Genomic DNA, 21,349 nt, shown 5'->3' with positions numbered 1-21,349 from the left:
TGGGGCTACTGGCCAGGCCCCCACGAGGGGCCAGCCGTCTTTGCCCAGTTTGCCTGAAGCAACTGGTATTAAAACCAAAAAAATCCTAAATTCTAACACTGAACAGAAATGGGGAAGTGTAGACAAAATGCAATCACACCTAAAAGTTAAGTATTTGCCCAAACATGAGTTTCTGCTTCTCAGATAGATATCCTAGTCCTGAGCATTGTGAACCCCAGTGGTCTTCCCTCCCAGCCCCCCCGACCTGTCCCCAGCTGCCCCATATGTTCATGGCCTCGGGAGCAGCCCACCCACTGTCCCGTGTCCCATACAAGTGTCCCCCCACAAGGGCCATGTGCTCAGGTTTTCTTGTTGGCAACTGTCTAGAGACTCCCCCTCCCGCCCTCCGGCTGGCCCACTCCCCGCCCCACTAGCTGAGCGTCTCTCCTGGCCCCTCCAGAGCTGAGGCTCCCCTCCTTCCGGACCTAAGCCATGGCCTCAGCCAGGCAGGAGCCCTTCTCTAGCCAGAGCTCCCTGCCTCCCTCTCAGGGCACTTGTGCTTCTAGATGCCCCTGCTGGGCATGAACGGTCAGTCGGTGAAGAGCTCTAGCATTCCCACACAGACATTCAACAGCTAGGCAAGGCCTGGAACCCTCTGTGGACCAGACGGACGCTGTTGTCTGTTGTTACACTGATGTCAGATGGATGAGCTCCAGCCTGAGCAACCCTGGGCAACTTCCAGTCAAGGACAGGGACAGAGCACAGCACACAAAGCTCAAGCTCAGGCAGGGGTCTTGCAGGGATTGGCCCAGTCCCTCCCTTACCCTGCTCCCTGTCCCCCCAGCCAGCAGAGTTATGGCCAGGGTCAAGGGCAGTGTTGTTAGCATCCGGGAGAGAAGCTGAGGTGCACATAGACTTCCCTGATGAAATGAAGAGAGGATAGACTCAGGCTTGGATTCTCCCCACCTCTGGGCCTCTCCCTGCCCTGCCGAGGGGAGAGGCACATACACATCCCCAGCGGGCTCAGCTCGTCCACTCTGGGACACACTGTCATCCTTGGAGAGAAGACAGGTGACAATTACAGCTTCACACCATGCAGTCAGAATGCACTCTCTCCTCCTCTTTCCCTTCCTCCCCTCCTCCCTGTCTCCTACACACACACACTCCCCTTCCCCAGTGTCATACTCAGGTTTCTGTTAGATCTCCCACTATACTTAGCAGTCAGAGACACCCACCCCTGAGAACCTGAGGGGAGAGCTCAGACACAGTGAGAAGCCTTAATTCTAGAACAGCAGGGTAATCAGGGCTGGGGGGGGGGGGGCGGTAATCTGGGAAGGTGCTGGCAGCTCTGTGACTACCCAACATTCAGGAGTAAGCTGACTTGTTTCTGGTAGTACCAAGGGGGGCCCTACAAGCACCACCAAATTCAGATGCAAAGTAGCTGTCCCTTCTCCCCCCACCCCCAGGTCTGCCATCGCCTCCGGCCTCCATGGATACAACGGGATGCTGGTGGGACTGCTCATGGCCGTGTTCTCAGAGAAGTGGGACTATTACTGGTGGCTTCTGTTTCCTGTGACCTTCACAGCCATGACCTGGTGAGACACCTCACTCCTTCTGCTCACAGACCCACGGGGCCCCGGGGTGCTTGCGTCTTACACTGGACAGGGACATGGACCCCCTGGAGCCCAGTGCTTCATCATCAGGCTGGCTTGTCCCACAAGACACAGTGAAGATCCGTGAATCTGATTGCGACACAGCAGATCATTTTTTTATTTTGGAATAACAGGGACCCTTTAGAGCAGCAATGAGCACAGGTTTTTTATGGTGCTAATAATCTTCTTTGACTGATAGTTTTAATAATAATGGCTAACATTTACTGCGGATTTCCTACAAGCCAAGGAACAGTGCAAAGCCAGGTAGGGTTACTATTGTCCCCAGTTTACAGAAGGGAAGACCAAGTCATGAAGAGGTTAAGTAACTGGCCCCAGGTCACACTTTTACAAAGTTTTTGATGATGAACCCAGAGTCTCCAGGCTTCCTGGGAATCATCTAAACTGTGGCCTGAGAATAGACAGAAAAGCTAAAAACTCACTGGGGACAGAATTAGAGCTCTCTTGGAGCAGGATATCTACAGTGAAAGCACAGAATCTTTGAACAAGAAGCATAAGTTAAGATCTTGCTGTGCAATCACCTCATTTTGCAAAGGAATAAGTCAGGAGGAAGGGTCTTGGAAACAAATATTCATGCTAGGCCTTAGCTCACCTGTGTCTGAGGCAGGTCTGTGGTGCCTGAGGCCACCAGCACCTGAGGGCAGGAGCCTGAGGTGATCCGCGTTGTCCATTCTGTGCCCCGCAGCTCCAAGAGAGGCTGACGAATTTTTAACATCTCTAAGAAGTACATGTCTTTCTTCGGTGTCTGGAGTTACTAAAACCAGTTAGTTTAATTTAGTTTAAGTACTGTTTTATTACTTTTTAGTAGTGCTTGTAAATAAATTACTACATTAAGCATTCTGGGCAATTTATGTTTCTTCTTAGGGTTTCTGTCTTTCTGAAACCACTGGGACAAAAAGCTATAGCAGTCATTTCTGTGGAGTTTTCTCAATGTCCCCTCCTGTCCCCATGTCAGGAGTAGCAGACCTCGTCTTCATTTGCACACATTTGCTTATAACAACACAGATGAAGCCCCTCAGCAAGCTCCGCAGCCATTCTGCACTGGGTGGCACTTTGTCTACAGTGCCCACTCCCCACTTTAACAGACAAAAAATCATGGAGCACCCAACTCTGTGCTGCTATTCCAGTGTGTTCGCTAATCTATTCATGTAGACCCCAAAATCCAACCCATAAGGTAGGTATTAGTAGTGCCATTTTCCAGATCTATCCAACAAATATTTGCTGAGTGCCTGCTATGTGCGGGGACTATTCTAGATCCTGGGGATACTTGTGAACAAGAGACGGTCTCCATCCTCTTGGAGCCTATGTTCTTCTTGACCAAGATAGAAACAATGTCCCCAACTAGTTAATTAAAAAGATCTTGTCAAGATTTGATTAGTGCTGTGAGGAAAGCAAAACAAGGGTGAGCAGGACAGAGAGTGATTCCAGACATGAGTGGTCAGGGAAGGCCACTATGTAGAGGGAATGAGGGTGCTTTCCCCTAAATGATAAAAGGCAGCTGCCCTCTGAAGATCTGGTGCAGACCCCAAATGGAGGAGTGTCTGTGTTCAGGAAGCAAGACCATGGTGGGCGGTTATGCCCAGTGAACCAAGAAGGAGTGGGCAGAAGGAAGTGAGAGCTAGACCCTGTTCACTTTGAGGATCCAGTAAGCTTTTTGATTTTTATTACAACTGTGATGGGAAGCAGTTAAAGGGTTTTAAGCAGAGATGTGATAGGATATAGTTTAAATTTAAACAAATCACTCTTGCCGTGTGGAGAATGGATTTTAACTGGAGCAAGAGTGGATGCTGAAAGCATCGTCAGGAACCCACGGAGAGATGAGAATGGTCTGGACAAGGGTGATATACAGGAAGGTGGTGAGAAACGGTTGGGCTTGGAGTGTATTTTAAGGAAGGTGTAGGCAACAAGACTCGCTGGGAAGCTATGGAGTACAGGGGGTAAGAAAGAAAAGAAGATTCAGTATACTCCTACAGTTTGGCTGAGCAGCTGGGTTGATGGACAAAACTAAGAGGAAAACAGGTTGGTGGTGGGAGACAGGGCACAAATCAAGAGTTCTGTTGGACATATTAGGCTGTAGACTTCCAAGGAGAGATGTTGATGAGGTAACTAGATGTACAAATCCAGAACTTTGTGATACGGTCAAGATTGGAGGGCAGAAGCATACGGAAGATATTTTATCCATGGGACTAAAGGATATCACCCAGAAAAAAATGAAGAAAGAGAAGACCCAAGGCAGAGCCATAGGATGGATCTTCTAATATTTGGATAACTGGCAGAGGAGGGGAATAACTACAAAGAAGAGGTCATGAGGAGCTGCTGGAGAAGCAGGAAGCAAGCTAAGAAAGGGCAGTGTCGTGGTAGCCCAGACAGAAGGTGTTTCAATCCTGTTGGAGTGTCCAGGTGTCAAATGAAGGGAGCAGGGAATGGCTGTGGATTTGGCAGGATAGATGTCATTGGTGAACTGGACCAGAGCCACTTCTGTGGCATGGGGAGAATGCACACGTGACTGAAGTGGGTCCAGGAAAGAAAGGGGGTAGAAAGATGAGGCATAGCAATCTTTTGAGGAGTAATTGCTATGAAGGGGAGTGGAGAAATGGGGCAAACTAGCTGGAGGGGACATCGGGTTAGAGGAGGAGAATGTTTACAGGTAGAAGATACTAAAGCATGTTGTAGACTTATGAGAATGATCTAGAGGAAAAGGAGAGACTGAAGCTGCAGGAGAGAGGGGAGAGAATTGTAGGAGTGAAGTCTTGGAGACAGAATGGATCCCGAAATACAAGGGAAAGAATTGGCCCAATAAAGAAGGAGGGACACTTTCATCATGTGCCAAAGGCAGAGAGGAAGAGGGTGTGGGAGCAGGGCCGTTGGAGTGTGTGGAGCTCAAGGTTGGGAAAATGAAGTATTTCCCATCTCGTCATTTCTCATCAGCTGCCTCCCACAAGGCCAGACTTCTAAAATGTTATCACAGCCCAGGATAGAAGCTGTTGTACATCTCGATAATCCAAAGGCAATACGTGATATTTTCTAAGGATGACATTTTGTTTCGTTTTCTTGGTTTAAGAAACAAGGAAATATTTAATTTCTAAAGGTTTCTATTCCAAACAAATTACAATACTTTAAAAATCTGTTTCTCAAAGATTCACCTTAAATTGAACACTTTATTCCCAGTCCCAGATAAATTGGACCACTAGAGTCCCAAAGGAGTCAGGAATGGCCGTGCCAAGGAGAGGAGACAGTGGGTGGCACTGTGGCCAGAGCCGATGAGACGGTGTAGACCTAAGGATGCGCACAGATTAACCTTTTGTCTCTCTCATCTTCAGCCCACTTCTTTCCAGTGCCTTGAATTCCATCTTCAGCAGGTGGGACCTCCCGGTCTTCACGCTGCCCTTCAACATGGCCATGACCCTGTACCTGGCAGCCACCGGCCACTACAACCTCTTCTTCCCCACGACACTGGTGGAGCCCATGTCTTCGGTGCCCAACATCACCTGGACAGAGATGGAGATGTCCTTGGTAAGTTCCCCAGCGGCAGAGGAGTTGGGACCCCGGCTTCTGTCACACACTCCTCCATAACTAGCCTGTGGATTACCCAGGCTCTCTGCTTCTCCAGACGCAGCTCCGCCAGATGATGGCCATGGGTGAGGATAGGACAGGGAAGGGATGCTGCCAGCTCTGTATGCTCTTTCACTGAACCCTTTTTGAAGGCCTGATACGTGCCGGGCACTTTATCAGACACGAGGAATACACGGGGAGTAAGAGGACAACAACCTCTCTGCCGTTTTGCAGGGTACACTCCCCCAACCCAGGGAAACAGACAGTAAACAAGCGCACAGATGAGTGCCAGGTCGATGCTACACAGCCGTGGGGTTCGGGGAGAAATATTAAGTAAGATGGACGGCTGGGGGGAGGGGCAAGACACTAAAGTGAATGTTTAAAGTTAGGATTTTAAAGATATTAGCAGTGAAGATGGGGATGAATTTGCATATACTTTCCATCTCAGTGGCTCTCAAGCAGGGGTGATTTTGTCCTCCTGAGCAGGGCAAATATCCACAGATACTTTTTAAATTGTCTAAACTGGGGGGGAGGGGTGCTACTGGTATTGAGCAGGTAGAAGCCAGGGATGCCGCATGGCATCCTATTATGCACAGGACAGCCCTCCCCATAACGAAGAATTATGCAGCCCCAAATGCCAATAATACTGAAGTTGAGAAACTCTGTTTTACATCCAACTATCATAAATGTACATATTCATTTATTCTACTGACGTCTAGACACTGGGGATGAAGAGATATAATAAAAATCTAACATAAGATTAAATATACAGAATTGTAACATTTGGCCTTGTTAATGAACAATAGAGAAAGCTAAGAGCCCCTCATAGGGCAAGCTTATTACGTACCAGACACTGTTCCAAGCCCTGGACTTGGGAACTCATTTAATCAACCCTCATAATAGCCCAGTACTGTAAGTACTATCATTATCCCCGCTCCCAGATGAGAAAACTGAGGCACAGAGCGGGTTAGCTGCCCAAGGTCAAACTGCAGCTAGTGCCTGAGCATGAAACGCCTGCTGCAGAGCCCGGGCTGTGAGCCGCCTCCCACTTCGTCCCAGGCAGGACAGGCACCCTCGGCCGGAACAACCACAGTGAGGTGAAACCCTCTGCTTCTCAGTGCAGTGCGCCCCTCACTGGGTACCTTTACTAAGTGCTGGAGTGTTCTTTACCTTCCTCAGAAATCCATCCCCCTCCATCTTTCACCCATTGCTTCTAGCTCGGCTTTTTGGAATAATTCAGAATATTGTTTCCATGATCGTCTTTTGAATGCTTGCAAACATAACCCATGTCCTCAATACTGTTTAGACAGTCTGATTTCTGAGCCCTCACCACGCAGCCGAGCCCTGCTGCGGGGGGCTCAGCTCCAGGACCACGGCTCCAGGGCAGGGTGGGCCGCGGCTCCTCCAGGGCCGGCCACCCTCTGACCCCGAAGCCTCTCGGAAAAGGAAAGGCTCCCGAGCCCCTAGCGCAGATGCGGCTGCCAACCACGCAGACCCTTTGTAAAGGTTTTATCTTTGTAAAGTCTTGTCTGGGCCCAGGGCAGGAGTACGAGGAGTCAGGGTTAGGGTGGAAATCGGAGAGAATGGAAAAGACAGAGCCCTGCCTTGAAGGGAAAGCTCACCCTCTCCAGTGGAAAACAGCAGGGGTGGGAGCAGGGGCAAAACCCTACCTCTGATAGGATCGTCAGGGAGCCTCATCGGCAGTAAGGCACATTGCCCTAGGGGCACAGACCTGCTAGGTGGTGTTGTAATAGGAGTTTGTGTTCCTTCAAACCTGTGTTCCTAGAGGGGAAGGGGGAAGTTGGAACCCCCTCAGCAGCCTGCATTCCTCAGACTTTGGGAAGTCATAGAATATTTATTGAGTAGACTTCTAACCCATTCCCCAAATAGAAGCTGAGTTCCCTGAACTGGCACAAAGCTTTCTCGGGGTTCCTTTAAATAAGATGCACCCCACCATGTCATTCCTGGCACAGGGCTATAGGCTCTGGCCCAATGGGTCTTGGTGATTGAAAGGCCACCCATCTAGAGACAAGGATGGGTAAAGCTTAAAAGCTCAAAACACTATTCTCTAAAGAAATCAGACTGACTCCAGAATTAAATCAGTTTGTTAAAATGTCCAAAAATTCACCCAAAGGGAGACATGCAGTGAACTCCCAACATCTACAGTAGGTCATGTGTAACTAACCCAGTGGTCCCCAAACTCGGTTGCACATTATAATCTCCTGAGGCCCTGGTCAGGCCCATACCGGTTAAATCATGATGTTGGGGAGGAGCCAGGCATCAATTTTTTTTTTAAAGATCTCCAGGTGATTAATTACAGCCAAGTTTGGAAACCGCTGAGCGAATCAATACATATATATGAAGCACCTAGTATGTACCCAGCCATAAAGGAGACCTCAAAGAGGTCACATCACCTAGTAATGGAGTGAAGACTGCAGAATTTTAAAGCTGAAAGATTATCTGATAAGGCAGCCTCCTCCTGTTACAGAGGTGGACACCAGAGCCCAGCGTGAAGAAGTGACATACTCGCCATCAAGCCATGAGCTCACGCAGAGACCTCTGAAGGCTGGAGCCCTCAGCTCCCAGGCCAATGCTCTCCCTAGCCTGCCAATCTCCCTCCTTTCCTTCTTCCCCTCCTCTGTCAGATGGGGATGGTTCAGCTTGGGCAGAAAAGGGCCATCTGGCTGCCAAACTAACCATCTCCAATTACAACACCACCAAATGACTCTTAAGCTCAGGGATGTTGGCTTTGTTCTGTTTTCCAAGGTTGCGCACATTACCCTTCTGCAATGCTAAAGGCTCCTCGAGCAGGGGAAGTCCCACCTCCTTCCCAGAGCCCCACAACACCCTAGGTAGCTCTGAATCTACAGCAACCACCTGTAGACTAGGGGTCAAGTTTAGAGGCTTTAGCCTGGCCTTGGCCACCAATAAGTTGGGTGACCTTAGATTAAGTCAATTGTCAGAATGGCCTAAAATATTTCCAGTATTCCTGGAATAGTTGTAGGATTTCGGAAGGTCTAGTGGCAATACCTTAGTGCCCCGAAACCTCCAATGGCAGTCTAGAGAGGAGGTGCCCTCTGGTCCCCTCAGAGTTTCTCCTCTCAGAGCAGAAGCCATGTGTCCCTCAGAAGCATCTGTGTTGGGGGGCCCTGCCCGGCTCTGCATGAGGGATACCAGATGCCTGCTAGGTGGTGGAGTGAAGAGTGATTTGTTCTGGCTGGCGTCCTGCCTCCCAAGGTCTCTTACACACTGGAGGGTAGCACCGTCCCCCCACCCCACCCTGTTCCAGCCCATTACCCCCACCAGGAATGGCTCAGTCCCGACCCTAAGGCCTGGTCTTTGTGTTATGTGCCCACGCTCCAGTGACCTGGATTCTGTTGACTTTGCAGCTGCTACAAGCCATCCCCGTCGGGGTCGGCCAGGTGTATGGCTGCGACAATCCCTGGACAGGCGGCGTCTTCCTGGTGGCTCTGTTCATCTCCTCGCCACTCGTCTGCCTGCATGCCGCCATTGGCTCCATCGTGGGGATGCTGGCGGGTAGGACACGGTCCCATCTCTGCAAGGAGGGCTTGGGCATAATCTTCCTGAGGTCATTTCACCCCTGCACGTGGCAAATGTTCTAGATCATAGATCATAGATCTTCACCAGCGTTTTTGAACACTGTCAGGAGTAGGGATGTATTTTTCCCTTTCTTGAGTCTCCAAAGGGAGCACACTGCCTCAGCAGGATATGTGGGGAGACGCAAGGGACTGAAGACCTGGTCAGCCTGCTAACTGAGCCCCTGGGAGCTGGGGGCTGGGAGGAGGGGAGGGGAACTCAGGGGGGAGGGGAGCAGTAGCACAGCAAGAGGTATAAATGACCCAGCACTTCGAAGTGTCAAGGAAACTAAAAGAAAAAAATTTCTCAAAATTTGTGTTGCTATTTGACAAATGTGATTTAATATTTCTACATGTATGTGTATGTATGTACATGCACGTATATATGGATATGTGGACAGCAGAGCCAGACATTGGAGTTGGACATATGGGACTAAGATCCTGCCGACTCATTCCAATATTTGTCAGAAACATCTTGGAAACAGAACTTAAAAAAATTCTTTGAAAATAACTTTGAACTTACCAAAAAATTACAAAAATAAAAACGGTACACAAAGCACCCCATACATTCTTTACCTGATTCACCTGTTGTTCACATCCTACCGTTTCACTGTATTATTTCTCTATCTCCGTGTTCCTATATGTGTACATACATACTTTTCCTCATCCGTTTGAAGCAGACCTTTCTCAGTTGAAAACTTTCTTACTAAAAATGCAGTTGCTGTGGCCAAAGGAGTGGGGAAGGCCTAGAATCCCGACACCTTGACCTCCCTTCACCTTGAAAGTAGTCATACCTCTATGTGAAATCTCCAAAACACAGTCTGGAAATCACTGCTCTCTTCTTGTTGTTGGTTCCCGAAGACCAGATGCCATTTGTAGAAGCTCCTTTCATGGGAGGAGGGAGGAGGTTGGGGGGGTGGGGATGCCAGGATTGAGGCCACCCTGAGACCTGGCACCAGCCACGGGGTGGCCTTTGTGCTGGAACCCGGGACTGGCCAGAAACAACACACCTCGTCCCACAGCCCTGACGGTGGCCACGCCCTTTGGGAGGATCTACTTGGGCCTCTGGAGCTACAACTGTGTCCTCTCCTGTATCGCCATTGGGGGCATGTTCTACGCCCTCACCTGGCAGACCCACCTGCTGGCCCTTTTCTGTGGTAGGTATTTGGGGAAAGCCATGTCACTCTGCTCTTCCTTCCCTCCCTGCTTGGTTACGTGAAACTCATGGGGCCCACTAGTCAGAACTCACAACAGTGATAGAAGGACCTGTGGCTTGGGTCCCGACACCAGGAGACTTGAGGTTCCTCTTCTGGCAAATGGAGTCGCAACCACGCTTACTGCTATTACAACAGTGTTGGAAGTTTACAAGGAGATCACACATGCATTTCCTCATGTGCTAGTGGCAGTGTCCAGGTGTAATAACTTGTCATCCCACAACCCATTACAGAGCACCACTAAGTGCCAGGCCCTAGGCTAGACACAGATGCAGTGGGGACCACAACCTCATGAAGCCACATCTAGTGGAAGAGAAGTAATCACACAATTGTTAAGGCTGTGATGTCTAAAAAGATTGTCGGAAAGACCCAGGGAGATGATGTACTTGGGAGCACTGAGGTCTCAGAAAATCGGACCATGGGAGCTTGATTCCCGTGGAGTAAACAGCATGCTGTCCCAAGGGAAATGGGCTGCAGGCCTTATTACGGCTGCCCCCAGCACCACATGGGAGCTCAGTCCAGGCATAGATTGTCAGCGCATTTTATGGGACAGGGAAAGAAGCCCAGAAGGGTTCACGAACTTGGCGTCGAATGCAGCTATTAAGGGCAGAAGCAAGATTCAAACCACAGCCCCATCTTTCCACCAGTCTTCCTGCCCTGAAGTTGCTTATATTCTCTGGAAACAGCAGGACCTTAACAAGCAAAACTAAAGACAAGTAAAGGTCAGAATACCATCCAGGAGAACTTTTGTTTTTTTCCCCACTCATGTGTGGCGACTGTAAATGTCTTCCGTGTCCCTTATAGTCCCCTCAGCAGCCAGCAGGGAGACGGTAGGCTCGATAAATATTTGTCAAGTCAAAAGTGCCAGATATTTTGAGGCTAAGACTGTAACTGCATTTGACCTTCAGAGAAGTGGCAGATTCTTGTGGCTAGAACCATCTGGGAAGACTTCAGGAGGAGGATGGGGTTTATCTCGACATTGCCAAGATGGGAATTGGGTGGGGGGCAGGGGGCACAGAGAAAGTGTTCTGGACAGAGGAACAGAAAGAGCAAAAGTGAAGGGGCAGAAGGAGCCTGTCCAGAGGCACAGGGGTGTTGATGAGCTACCCTATCCTGAGGGCCACATCCTAGGGTGAACTCAGATGCCTGGCTCCTAAAGACAAGCTCACGGACCAATAAGGTCCAGCCCTTGTGAGACTTGGTGCAGGTCCAAAAAAGGTCTATCAGAGCTGCTCAGAATCTTGGACGGGAGAGGACTTGCTGGGGGCTCATATAATCTGACCCCTCAACCCCTGGACAGATAATAATCCAGTGACCCGGCCTGTGCCAGACCATCCCCAAGGTCAGTATGACAAGCAAAAGATGCTTACTGACCCCTGACTCTATGCATGCAAGTGGGGACTCCCCATGGAAGTGGGGAAGGGATAGAACGCTTTCATCTCTGCCCTGGGAACCCACAGTCTGGTGGGAGACTGACCACACCTACCTGCAAAGATAACTACCATAATAATGTCAAGCAAATATGCCAGATGTCAGGGTCTGCTGCAGACCCTGCCCTTGGGGAGGGTGGGGGCAGACCCTGGGAAGCTGACTCCATGGGCCTTGTTTTTCCACAGCCCTGTTCTGTGCATACATGGGAGCGGCCCTCTCCAACATAATGTCGGTGGTAAGTTTGGATTCTCCTGAACATGCCCCTCCCCCAGCCAGGGCTTTAGGACATTTGCAGTTTGTGGAAGAATCCTGAGTGCATTATGATAGCTAGTACCCACACAACGTCTTTGTCAACGTTTATCCAGGGTTTGTCCAGAGAATGACTGGCAATTGCATGCATGTGCCTCTGAGGTAGTTGGGGGTGGCTGTGTGTGTGCGCAAAAGGGAGATACGACCAGCAGTGGAGAACCTAGATGGACAGATGGAGGTATTGGTGTGTGGCCGGATGTGGGAAATCATCCCTAGGCTGATTTTCAGCTCCATCATTAAAAGATTCGGATTGTATCCAAAAGTGCCAACATCTCAAATTCCTACACCAACTCCTCTGATGTTATGAACCCAAAATCCAATGTCATCACTAGGGAAGAAGGATCTCCATCCTCAACTCCTACCACATCCTTCTCCCCCAGGGTCCCTGCAGCCTAGGACCATTTTCAGACCCCAGTGTTTCTTCTTCCAGGTTGGTGTGCCACCAGGCACCTGGGCCTTCTGCCTCTCCACCCTCATCTTCCTGCTCCTGACAACCAACAACCCTGCCATCTATAAGCTCCCACTCAGCAAAGTCACCTACCCAGAGGCCAACCGCATCTACTACCTGAAAGTGAAGAGCAGTGAAGAAGAGAAGTCCCCCAGCGGTGACTAGCCAACTCCTAGGCAGAAATGTTCTTTGCCTGGACCTGGTGTCTGCTCCCTGTGGTCTCAGCTCTGGGTCAATCGGCTGCAGCACTCCCCTTCTGTGCCTCTCCTGTTAGAACCCAACACACCTGTACCTCCCTTTCCCTGGTGCTCGTTTTTCTCTCTCTGCCCAAATAGCCATAACTATCCATATATGACTTTAGAGGAAGTTGGTATGAGCTTGCAGAGTTAGAAGTAAGACATGTGCTTTCAATGTCATTGTCTTAAAACAAAAACATTTCTCTTTAGTCTTTTAGGAAGATGATTACAAGATGGTCTTCATGGCATGTTTAGCTGAATAATAGATGCTGTAAAATTGAACTTGCTGAGTGGTTCCCAGGCAGACTCGGAGTGGGTGGAAATTCAGGGGATACACGCAAAGAGTTGAAGGTGCATTGAGTTAGTGGCTGATGAGCACACCCAGCATTACATAAAAGGGAGGGATTTCACATTGATAGAGTTTTAAAGTCAAAGCAGGGACAATTAGAGCTTGGGAGTGTCTAAATAGGAAGTCTCGAACATTCAGTGGTCAGAGTAAGGGCAAGATGCTATCTCATAGCAGGAAGCAATTCATAAAAATTAGAATCCCACATATGACTTCTATTATTAAAAAAAAAGATAAGAAACTTATCTCATTCTCCTATTTGCCTGTGGGTGTTAGAAGCTTTATGAGGTCTGTGATACTTAAATGGTTAGCCTGAGTAGAAGGACAAACAATTATCCATGAAGTTCATAATTTGACTTCCCAATTACAGTCATTAACTTACATTCAGTCTCCATTTATATGTATATCAGGGCTCAGCAAACTTTTTCTGGAAAGGGTCAAACAGTAAATGTTTTTGGTTCTGGAGACCTTATGGTGTCTTTAGCAAACACTCACCTGCGTGTCTAAGGCATGAAACAGCCTTAGACAACATAGACATGCATGAGCATGGTTGTGTTCCACGATCAAGCAAGGAAACTAGATTCGACCCAGGTCTGCCAGTGCCTGACATGGATGCTTGCCATAGTAACAGTTCGGAGCTGGTGGGCAGAGGGCAGGCCCAAAGGACACCGCCAAGTTCTTTGCAACAGACACCCACATAGCCATTTCTATGCTGGGTGATAGTAGAAGATTATAGGAAAGTGAGATTAGTATGACCGGAATCAGGAAGATCCGCTCTGAGTCTCCTTGACCCAGTGCACCAGAGGCTGCCATTTTCATCCAGGCCCTCCTTCCCCAGCAAGGTCTGGGAACCACCCCTCCTCTGTCCCCTCACTCTGCTTCCACCTCTGCCAGCAGGCACACCACCGTAAGAGTAAGGAAAAACTGACCTTTGGTGCAGGCATTGCCAGTGGGAAGAGCAGGGAGGCTCCTAGAATCGCAGGCGTGGAGCGGAGTGTGAAGGTCAGGTGGTCTGCGGAGGATGGGGGTGTCAGTTCCCTGCCAGGCTTCCAGACAGGGCTCAATTACCCAAAAGGGAGGGGAGACCCCCCAACTATTCTAACAAGAGATAACAGAACCAGATTCCCCATTCATTCACTATGGACAAACTGTGCCCAGAAATCTTTCCTTTCCTTTAAGCCTGTGAAACTCTCCACCCCAAGAACTGGATCTGATAGGAACTGGGGTTTTTGTTGTGTTTTGGGGGGTTTTTTTAAGATTTTATTTATTTACTTGAGAGAGAGAGAAAGAGCATGAGTGGGGGTGGGGTGGGGGAGAAGCAGGCTCCCCAGGACCCTGGGATCATGACATGAGCTGAAGGCAGACGTTTAACTGACTGAGCCACCCAGGCGCCGGGGAGCTGGGTTTTAACCATGCTTTTAAAATTGATTTCCAGGGCAGGAAAACTATTTGGCTATAAAAAATCCTTTCAGTTCACTTGGACAAGATTCTCTCTTCTCTCTTCCTTTCCCAACCCACATCTCTGTCATTAACAAGGTCCCACTTTGGTCACAGGTGTCTGGGTTGCTTTTTTTCTCCCAAGTTCCCACTTCCACCCCTGTAGAAATTAAATGTTAACTGCATTGCCAGCTGCCAAATTCATGGGAGGAAAAATGGATAAAAGCTAAGTAATTCAGAAAGAGGAAAAAGCATGTCCAGCAAGTCTGGAAAAACCACAGGGCCTTAGAAATTCTATAATACATTATGATCAAGATGGCCAGATATTTATGTAGAAATAGGAAAACATCTACTAATTTGAAACAAGAAAGAATTGCCTGGATGAAGTATTGTTAATCACTGAATTCGTTTGCCAAGATATGTCCAGGAGTGATGAAATGTTTTTAAAAAACATCTTTTGGGGCTAAGAGGCAGAAAATCGATGGTATTTCCCAAATGTGGTCAAACAAGCTCCTTCTGGAGCAGAACAAATCTTATTAAGCCAGTCTGGCAGGCAGATGCCACATCTCTCTTGTGGGCATGGACAAGGGTGGGGCAGAAATGAAAATCCCCACCCCTCTAAGAAAAGTCAGCCCCGTGCAGGTCACCCTGCCTGTGGGCCATGGACAGAAGCCCAGATGTCCTCAGAAGTAGACAAAATAGTGGTAGGAGGTTTGGAGAGCTCCCTGGAGTGACCCTGTCCTGCCTTCACCAGCACTTTCCCATCCCACTGATGAGTAGGATGGATGAGTAGGGGCAGGAAACTTAACCACAGAGACACCACCAACATGAGACTGCAGAGGAATGAGCCGCCAAGAAAGAAGGGAGAAGAGCTTTTGGGTCCACATCCCGGCTGTGTTGCTGTGATCACCCCCAGATTCCGGGTAGCAGCTCTTGGATGTACAAATGGTAGTTGAACATAAATATGGCTGAACATAGTCATTAAAAAGAGTAGGAATATGCTGGCAGCAGGGGGTGGTAGAGGAGGTGCTGTCTGAAATTGTCCCTATCACACCATCCTCTCCCTCTCTCCACTGTCCCCTCCCTAGATCTTCTCATCTCCTCCCTCTGACCTCATCATCTCCCCCCCCCATTTCCATCTGCTCTCCCCCATGAATGAATTCTGCTGTCAGCCATGAAGTGATGTTGTCCTGTCGTATTTTTAAATCATCAATCTCAACTCATCTGTCAATGTCTTCTATGCTAACTGACATAGTCAAGTTTTCTACTTCTTCTTGGTCAAACTTCAGAGTTTGTTTGCTAGGGAATAATCCATTTTCTTTAGATTTAAAACACTGTTGCCCTACTGTTACTCATAATGTTCTCATACAATAATTTCAATCTCTCTTCTTTCTATGGCTACGTCTCCTTTCTCTTCCCAATCTTATGGACTTTTGCTCTCTTTTCCTTGATCAAGTTGGTGATGGGTTCATCCATTTTATTGGCTTTGTCAAAGAAGCAATTTGAGATTTATTTGCCCTACCTACAGTTTTGGTGTGTTTTCTATTTTATTGATTTCTTTTTCTAGTTTTTTTCATGTTTTCTCAAATTTAAATGTTCCTTTTTCCTAATGTTTTAAAATTGATGTAAAGTTTCTTCATTTTAGATCTTTCTCCTTTAACAACAAAGGCATTTTAAGGCTATAAATTTTCCTCTGAGTGTAGCTATAGCTGTGTACCATAGGTTTGGGAATAAAGTATTCTGCTTTGATCAGTTTCAGATAGTTTGTAATTTTAGTTTTGATTTCTCTTTGATCCAAAAATTATCTAAGAATGATTTCTTAATTTCTAGCACTTGGGACTTCTTATATTTTTTAACTTTCTATATCTAGTTTTATTATGAGCAGAGAAGATGGCCTGTGAAACTATTTTAAAATTATATGAATTCTTCTTTGTAGCCCAGTACTTAGTTGATTTTGGAAATGCAAATGCAAATTTTTGATTTGAAGGAAATACATATTAAATTGGTTTATTAATTGCATCATTCAGTTCTTCTATGTGCTTATTTATTTTTTGTCTATGGGATCTTAATTCTGAAAAGGGCTTATTAAAATTCAACTATGGGGCACCTGGGTGACTCAGTTGGTTAAGTGTCTCTTGATCTCAGCTCAGGTCTTGATTTCAGGGTCATGAGTTCAAGCGCCACACTGAGCCCAGCATGGAGCTTACCAAAAAAAAAGTCAACTATAAATGTATAGTTTCATGAAACTCTCTTTGCATTTCTGTAACATTTGTCTCATATATGTAGCAGCTACATTGTTTGGTGCCTATTGACAATGACCGTCATTGATTTTTCATAAATGTTCTTTTACTATTACATACTACCTATTTTATCCTTGTTCATGCTTTTAACCTCATTCCAACTTATCTGGCCTTAATGTTGCCATACCTACTTTCTTCCTAGTGTTTTCTTATCCCTTTGCTTCAACCTTTATCATTTTCTTTTAACCGTGTTTCTTAAGAATAGCATTTAGCAATGTTTTATATTTAACCTAATCTTAGTGTTTCTGTAATTTAGTAGGTAATATAACCTCTTCCTGTTTAGTGTAACCATCAGTATGCTTGTTTTACTTCTTCCACCTTACTTTACTTTTTACTATTTATTGGTTATTACTGCTTTTGCTTTTTACTTTCCTCATTTTGCAAGTATGATCATGTTACTTTTTCTTTCTTCCCTTTGTTTGTTTGGAAAGTCTACTATTCTTTTCCGTTTCACTAGTTGTTCTGCTTCTTTCCCAACACTCATGATCAAAAGTATATGTCTCTATTATATAAAAACAAGATGTCAAATAGTTTACCCTGGCAAGAGTTCCCATTTCTCTGATGCTCCTTCCCCACCCTGAGGAACTAAAGCCCTTATATACCACTTTCACTATTCTCCTCCCCAGAGCCCCCACTTTTACTTTTACAACACTTTTATTTCTCCAGTATCAACCATCCCTGGATCTTGCTGAGATCATTTATAATTTTTTATTTTTTTCCCTTGCCTCGCATTTTTGCAAAAATCCTTACTCAGCCCCTATGCCCCACATTCCCAGTAATTCTATCGTTGTTCATTTGGCGTTTACTGTGTAGAGTGGACATGTTACCTTTTATCACTGTTCCCTTTATTCTTCACCTTCTTTTGTTTCATGATCTTTGTTACGATTCATGTATTACTTGTTTAGAATTCTTGTTTGAGTATTGAGTGTTTTGTTCAATACTATATGAGAGAATATGGGTGACATGTTCTCTGACTCTGCATGTCCACAAAGTTTCTTTCCCTTGCAAGTGAATGGCATTTTGGCTGGGGGTTCCTGAACCACAGCCCTTCCCTAAACTGTCTGTAGCCATTGTCCTTCCATTTTCTGGCTTCCAGGTGTTACAAACAAAAAATCTGATGTCAATCTCATTCTTTTTCCTTTGTAAATAACCTGTTCTTTCTTTCTAAAACATCATAAGATTTTCTTCTTATCAGTAGATTTCAGGAATTTTATTAAGTCAAGCCTAAATGTGTGTCTTGTCTCATCAGTCCTGCCTTTCAATCTGCAAACTCAAGTCTTTCTTCAGCTCAGCAGCTTTTCTTCTAACATTTGTCTGATTATTGCTCTTTCTCCATCTTTTCCTTCTTCTATCTCTGGAATGCCTATTATCCATGTGTTCTGTCTCCTCGAGCTCTGCTCTACGTTGCTTGCTTCCTTCATAATTTTTACCATTTGTATTTTTGCTTTGCTTTGAGATACTTCTGCCATTTTGATCTTCCAGGCCACCAATTCAGATCCCAGTAACCTTTCTTCCCTTCAATTCAAGAGATAGTTGAATTTTTAGTTCAAAAACCTGTGTTTCATTTCAGAAAATCTTAGGGATTTTGAATCTTGAATCTCCATGTATGTTTATATTATTCTTTTGTTGTGCCCAAGGCCACTTGTCAACTTCCATGAGCCAAGCCCCTAGAAATTTTGCCTTATTGTCTGACCTCATTCACTCATTCATCTAGAAGACATGTATGAAGAACTGTTAATATGTTACTCAGGAACCTACTTGACCAGGAAAGAATCCGCCGAGTTCCTGGCTTCAAGGAATTCGTTTTATGGGAATTTGCCTGGCCAGGTGAGTAGTCTCACCTGAGGTGAAGATGAGGGTAACACCACAGATTGCCTGAGCCATGTAAGTTCAGAGTATCAGTTTCATTATTTTGAGTGAATTATCTGGTTGGATTGGTCTTCTGTTCAGGAAAAGTATCAAGCATGATGTTAAGGGTCCCAGGAAGATTTCTGTGCCTCATCTCTTGTCCTCTATCTTGCCATTACCTGATGCCCAAACATTCCCAGCCATCCCTTCAGTTCAAGCTTTGAACCTGTTAAAATGTAAACAGTCCTAGAAAGATAACACGGTAAGCATGATCAATCATTTGCATCTTAGGTTGCAGGATCATTTCTGAGAATAGGTTAGATGGAAAAGAAACAAAGAAAAAAAATGGGTAGCATACTTTGAAAGAGTCTTTGGCAATGGAGGACATACTAGATGAGGCCAAGCTGGATGAATGAGGTCTGAAGCCCCCTTGCTTCATCAGGAATGATGATGACACTGTTATATTTGGCTTGGAGAAGAAAAGAAATGGCTAGGGTCATGGCTGTCTGCAGTGTGGAGTAATGCATGTGGAAAAAGTCAACTTACTCAGCATTACTTCAGGGGATAGAACAAGGATAACAGTGGGATTGATAAGCAGGCAGACTTTGAATCAGTAGAGAAGAGCAGTTTTTCACAATGGAAGTTGAGAAATAGTCCTGTGGGACCCTGAGTTCCCTGCTCTGGCAGTGCAAGGACAAGGGCTAGAGGCCTATTGGGAATGCTTGCTTTGGGTGGGGGTAGACCAGCTGACCAGGTAGCCTCTCTCTTCCAACACTAGTTTCTCCAGTACTCTGGCCCTGGATCTCTACAGAGGAATGGGAAGGAGGCATCACTGAAATGGCAAGAAGTTAATAACATGGAGATCAAATGTACCAAGAGCATACCACTGTTGCCTTTACAGCTTTTCCTACAGTTTACCAAAATGCTCAACGTGCTTGTGTGGATGCAAGCTGAGATGCCAACATCATTCAACTGTGCCTTGTCTTTGAACTGTTCCCTCCTATCATTCTCCCCTCTCAGGGAGTTCTTCTTTGGGTTGGTCTTCAAGATCTGCCCATTTGGAAACACAAATCTTCATGGCCTGTATTTGTGGTCACATCAAACCCATGTGCCCCAGTTTCTTTGTGCTTCTTATATGAGTCTGAGCTTTGTTTCCTTGGGTCATAAAGGTTGTGAGGGTCTGGGGACAGCTGTAATCTAAACTAGTTGGGAGTTGGCAGTTTCAGTGTGGGTATGAGTTCTACTCAATAAACCACAGTCTCATTTGGTAACTTGAAAGGCATTCACTTTTTATGTGAGATTTTTTTTTACTTGCCTGGCTTTTCACACCTCTTACCATTCAGAGAAGATAGAAGAATCCATAGGGAACACTTCTGTCCCTAGTGAAACTAGAATTGCAAGGCCCCAAGGAGGGAGATGAAGGATTGCTAGAAAAGAGTTTGTTGCCCCCTATAAATTGATAACTAGGAGTCCCCAGCCCCCTCATACAGCTGAACAAGCTAATGGAACAGAATGAAGTAAAGGAAGTAGCTCTTTGTAGAACGTCTAGCCCGGCATGCATTTATTCCACCTGAACTCCGGCCTATTCTGGAGAAATCTGACCTCCCCAGCAGTCAGTGCAGGCCTCCTCCTTCTACAAGATTGGAAATGTGGAGTTGAAGGAAGCCATGAGCACTGTGAAGAAAACTTAGTTCTGAAGTGAATTCTGATTGAGCTTTCAAGGAAATAATCTGTAGGCATAGACAGATATCTTGGGGAGCCATTGGTATCTGAACTGCAGCCTTCAGGAAGAATCGTCTGGGACAAGATTCCATCTTGATCTTCTTACAGGACAGCACTTGATTGCCCCACCCTTAGTGTGTATCACAGATACTCTACACGTCTAATTTGGCTCATGAGCTGCATATGAACTTGTGAATGGCTCTCAGGGAGACTTATTTCCAGTCTTTTCAAACTGGTTAATGATGGCATTTTTCCTGTCACTTCTTGGGCAGATGGATGATTAGGGGGCTGAAGGGAGCACACCACAAGAAGTATAGGAACCTTCAGGAAAGACCAGAGCAAGAGGGTAAGGGATAGGGCATGCAGAACTGAGCCAAGAGCCGCCAGGTGGGGAACAAGGAAAAGTGTTGTTGGCAGACATCCATGGGCCCTGAACTAGTAATACCAAAGTAAAGACCCTGTACAGGGGACTGATCTCTAGTCAGCTCCACACCTGTCCCTGGAATGTGGGGCTCCCCAGCTCCTCCCCCCTCTGTCTGCTTTCTTTCTTCAGAAGGACCTCTGTGATCAGGTCCCCTCTTTGGCAGTTCTGAAACACCTGGAATGGTGGGAAGGGGGCCTTTGACGTCAGTGGGGAGGTTGTCTACTCAGGTGTAGCTAATTTCCTCAATGTGGGGTTTTGTTTCTAAACCTGGGTAGGCTGCCTCACAGCCCATCAATAAGTGTGTGTGTGTGTGTGTGTACTCGTGTGTGTATGGGGGGAAGGTACACAAACCTGGGACGGGCTGGGGGCGGGGGAGGGGGAGTGATGCTTGACCCATCCTACCACAGAGCCAAACAAAACATGTTTAGATTGGGCCCCCCTCCTCAAACTCCAGCCCACCAGACCCCACAGCCCCACGGGATGTGGGAGGGTCACCTTTCCTAATATATAGACCTCAAGTCCTTTCTGCAGGCAGTGGTTAGGTCATGCCCTTCTTGCTCTGAGCGGGTCCCGTGGTGAGTCCTCAGGACCCCTGTCAGCATAAGTCAGAAGGAGGAAAGGTCTGAAGATTTCCACAGAACCAGAAAGACAGCATCTAGTATTGGGCTGTGCAGAAACTTCTGTCGAGATGGCAATATTGTCCCCCAGTCTGTGCCCTGGCTGTACAGGGAACTAAGGGAATTTATTGAGGTTGGAAGACAAATTGACCCCCTGAGGAGACAACACTTAGATGATTGCTTTAAAGGCGAGTACTGGAGCAAATTTCTAATGAGAGGA

The 21,349-nt window shown here is 46.7% G+C and overlaps 1 protein-coding gene across 1 annotated transcript in view; it reads left to right on the top strand.

The window, feature by feature from the left end:
- The window catches only part of SLC14A2 (solute carrier family 14 member 2), a 50,903-nt gene that overhangs the window by 10,139 nt on the left and 19,415 nt on the right, over positions 1-21,349 (top strand). Inside the window, exons 4-9 of the mRNA XM_045886795.2 lie at positions 1,446-1,574; positions 4,970-5,162; positions 8,591-8,738; positions 9,820-9,954; positions 11,628-11,677; positions 12,182-12,356. Of these exons, the coding sequence (XP_045742751.1) occupies positions 1,446-1,574; positions 4,970-5,162; positions 8,591-8,738; positions 9,820-9,954; positions 11,628-11,677; positions 12,182-12,356 (830 nt within the window). The remainder of the gene's footprint in view (positions 1-1,445; positions 1,575-4,969; positions 5,163-8,590; positions 8,739-9,819; positions 9,955-11,627; positions 11,678-12,181; positions 12,357-21,349) is intronic.

Source organism: Mirounga angustirostris, unplaced genomic scaffold (genome assembly GCF_029215605.1).
Source record: "Mirounga angustirostris isolate CCGP_5_RB_7025 unplaced genomic scaffold, mMirAng1.0.hap1 SCAF_14, whole genome shotgun sequence".
In the NCBI taxonomy this organism is placed as follows: domain Eukaryota; kingdom Metazoa; phylum Chordata; class Mammalia; order Carnivora; family Phocidae; genus Mirounga; species Mirounga angustirostris.
Note: the sequence above shows the minus strand (reverse complement) of the source record. Positions and strands in the feature narration are given on the sequence as shown.